The sequence below is a fragment of the Mizuhopecten yessoensis genome, unplaced genomic scaffold, assembly GCF_002113885.1.
Source record: "Mizuhopecten yessoensis strain PY_sf001 unplaced genomic scaffold, ASM211388v2 scaffold3627, whole genome shotgun sequence".
Lineage (NCBI taxonomy): Eukaryota > Metazoa > Mollusca > Bivalvia > Pectinida > Pectinidae > Mizuhopecten > Mizuhopecten yessoensis.
This window is the reverse complement of record NW_018405139.1, coordinates 6,906-10,424: the sequence shown is the minus strand read 5'-3', so window position 1 is coordinate 10,424 and position 3,519 is coordinate 6,906. Positions and strand designations below refer to the sequence as shown.

The 3,519-nt window shown below is 32.2% G+C and overlaps 1 protein-coding gene across 1 annotated transcript in view; it reads right to left on the bottom strand.

Moving 5' to 3' along the window:
* Positions 1-3,039: 3,039 nt before the first annotated feature.
* Positions 3,040-3,519, bottom strand: part of LOC110447832 — a 6,956-nt gene continuing 6,476 nt past the window's right edge. Inside the window, exon 11 of the mRNA XM_021493770.1 lies at positions 3,040-3,317. Within this exon, the coding sequence (XP_021349445.1) occupies positions 3,040-3,317 (278 nt within the window). The remainder of the gene's footprint in view (positions 3,318-3,519) is intronic.

The following is a 3,519-nucleotide window of genomic DNA, read 5'->3' as shown; positions in this document are numbered from 1 at the left end:
GTTAAGACATGTAGTTCCCTAAGTTAAGACTTGTTATTCACTACGTTTAGACTTGTAGTTCACTATGTTAATACTTGTAGTTCACTACGTTCAGATTTGTAGTTCATTATGTTAGGTCTTGTAGTTCACTACGTTAAGACTTGTAGTTCACTATGTTAAGACTTGTAGTTCACGACGTTAAAACTTGTAGTTCACTATGTTGATACTTGTAGTTCACTATGTTGAGACTTGTAGTTCAATATTATAAGATTTGTAGTCCACTATGTTGAGACTTGTAGTTCATTATGTTGAGACTTGTAGTTCACTATGTAAAGACTTGTATTTCACGATGTTTAGACTTGTAGTTCACTATGTTCAGACTTGTAGTTGACTATGCTAAGAATTGTAGTTCACTATGTTCAGACTTGTAGTTCACTATGTTGAGACGTGTAGTTCAATATGTTAAGACTTGTAGTTCACTATGTTCAGGCTTGTAGTGCACTATTTAAAGACTTGTAGTTCACTACGTTCAGACTTGTAGTTCAATATGTTTAAACTTGTAGTTCACTACGTTTAGACTTGTAAGTCACTATGTCAATATTTATAGTTCATTATGTTAAGACTTGTAGTTCACTATGTTGAGACTTGTAGTTCACTACGTTCAGATTTGTAGTTCATTATATTAGGTCTTGTAGATACTACGTTGAGACTTGTAGTTCACTACGTTGAGACGTGTAGTTCACTACGTTCAGACTTGTAGTTCACTACGTTCAGACTTGTAGTTCACTACGTTCAGACTTGTAGTTCACTACTTTAAGACTTGTAGTTCACTACGTTCAGACTTGCAGTTCACTATGTTCAGATTACAACTAACTGCACTAGAGTCCTTCCAGGGATCTAAAATATTGTTAAAATATTTATGAATAGCTGATAAGTCTGAAATGAATGTATCTATTTGTATAAAAAATGCCAAGAATTTAAAAGAACTTAATCAATAACTGCATACTCGTCATATAAAGCATTATAATATAGATCAGTTGAATTTTTCTACCTTTTAATCCAGAAACTGCAGGTTTTTCAAATATTTAGTTTTGATATGCCTTATATGTCAATAATTCTGTGTGTGTTTTCATTCTGATAATTAGAACATTTTTTATCAGCTTTTCATTCGTTATACAGAACCCATTATCAAAAGCAATACTTTAATAGCCATTTCTTGGATTCTAAGTAAAAATCTAACTCAATAGTAAAATACACATATCCAATACGGGTTTGAAGCAATAAACATCGGAATAATCAGATTCATTTAAACTGTGATGGCTACATATAATACAAAATATTAAACTATCGTAGGCAATTTAGTTTCCTAACAGGCAAATTCCTACTTTTCACGGCAATTTTAACTTTCCTCAAAATTGATTGATGACCTATGGATTGAATCAGCGTTTCAGAGGAACTTATTAACCATAATTGTGTTACATGCAGAATATCTGTAAATGGATTGTTAACAATCGAATTCAACGGCAAAATAGGTAAGTACGATTCCTGATGATCTTGCGTCACTAAAACAGACACCAATAAATAATACAATATTAAAAACAATTCAACGATTAAATATTTTTATTGTTAAACTTCAAAAACTCTAAAAAGACCAAAAGTACAAAAGAACATTATTATACTTAATGGAATGCATTCTGAAGTAACATAAAGATTGGATATTAAAATGTCACGAAGATTTCCATCAGCTAAACATACATTTCTTAGACCAACGGATAGTTTGACATATCAAAGAAGTGATGCTACATGATATAATAAACGTGCAATATCTCGTATCGAATATGTTATTATCTATATATATATATATTTGCATAAGAGACTAAGATGTCTTCATGTTAATTGTATCGTCATGCCTTGCAATTGTACATATTCTAATTGTTATGATTCAGGAACTTAGTTACTAGGGATGGGGTGAAATTTATAAGCAATACTGATAGTATGTGTGTTTTGGCTATAAGAGGGAATCTAAATCATTCTGAAGTACGTATAGCACGATTTTACAATCAAACTACTGCTAGTTGGGCTACAATCCTCCGGCTCAAGGGGTCGTACCAATTTCATATTTAGAAAATGGAATAATCCTGCCACATTCATATTCAAAAACAAATATGGCTACCATTCGTGCATCCTTTAAGGAGTAGTAGGAATTTGAAATAAAACATGCCAACCTCATTTATAAACATTTCAAACCAATTTCTTGTAAGTGGTTTTGATGATTACAAATAAGATTTTTTTGGTATTCAATGGAAAACTACAACTTTACAAAATTTGATTTGTGTAATATTTGTATACACAAGTTTGTAACGAAGCATATACTGATCGCCACAAAGAATCCGATACTAGTTGTGAAACTCTCGGTGTTAACATAGATATGTTCGATATCTGGAACTGAAATAGACACAAATCGTTCACGGTTAAGATGCACATCTTTTGAAATTGAAATAACAGATATTCTCTCTTTGTCATAAAATGTTGTACAACCATTGGGGTTAAAGTTATTTATATCAGCGTGTTGGAAAAATTCGAGAAGATTTCGTTTCACCGTCGTAATGATCAGTATGTAAATTCTATTTTCACTTTCAAATAACTTCGAGATGTAGTTTCAACATAAAAACAGCCTCGCTACCCCTCTGCTAGTATTTCAATTATTAATTGAGATTAGAAAAGTAAAATGGGCTATCAAAAATATACATAATATATAAATAATAAGCGAACAATCTGATTTAAAAAACCAGGTCTTTAATTCCACTCCGATACCTTGGAACGTAGAGTATCGGAATGTAATTAAAGATCTGGTTTTGATCAGATTGATGAGCGAAAGAAGATCAATGATATGTTGTAATAAGATATACATATTTATATAAACAAACTGTTCAGTAACACAGTACTATCCTGCCGGACATATAAATCTAAAGTTTAATAATGTTGTTTCCTCTACTTGAATTCGGATGTATAACACAATGGCCATAAAACAAATAATGAAGTCCGATGTCTATGCACTCTTTAAAAATGCAACGTTGTTTTACATGTAGTATAGAGGCCGCTACGTTCTACGGCCTTGACGACGATGTGTATTAGAACCGTTTCCTGGTCGACTATTTTATCTGGGATTCCAAGTACTAAATGGTTCTCCGTGGTGTACTGCCATTGTACGATGTCCACGCCTCCAAGCGTTCCTGCTGACACTTCGTAGAAATGAATATCGACTGTGTCAGAAAACACATCTGACCAATCTACACTCAGCGTGTTCTTAGTTGACGTAACGGTTTCAAATTTGTCTTCTGAAATTCAAAAATTCAAAATCCATCAAATGTTTTGCTTGGCGATTTGTATCAATCTTGTTTTTTCCCCTTATTTTATTAATTAAGAATGGTCAGTACAGATACAAAGCGGTACAGTATCTTATAGGTTTTATAAATGGAAACGTTAATATATTATATGAATTGAACATGTGAAAATGTCCTGATATATTTCCAAAAGACA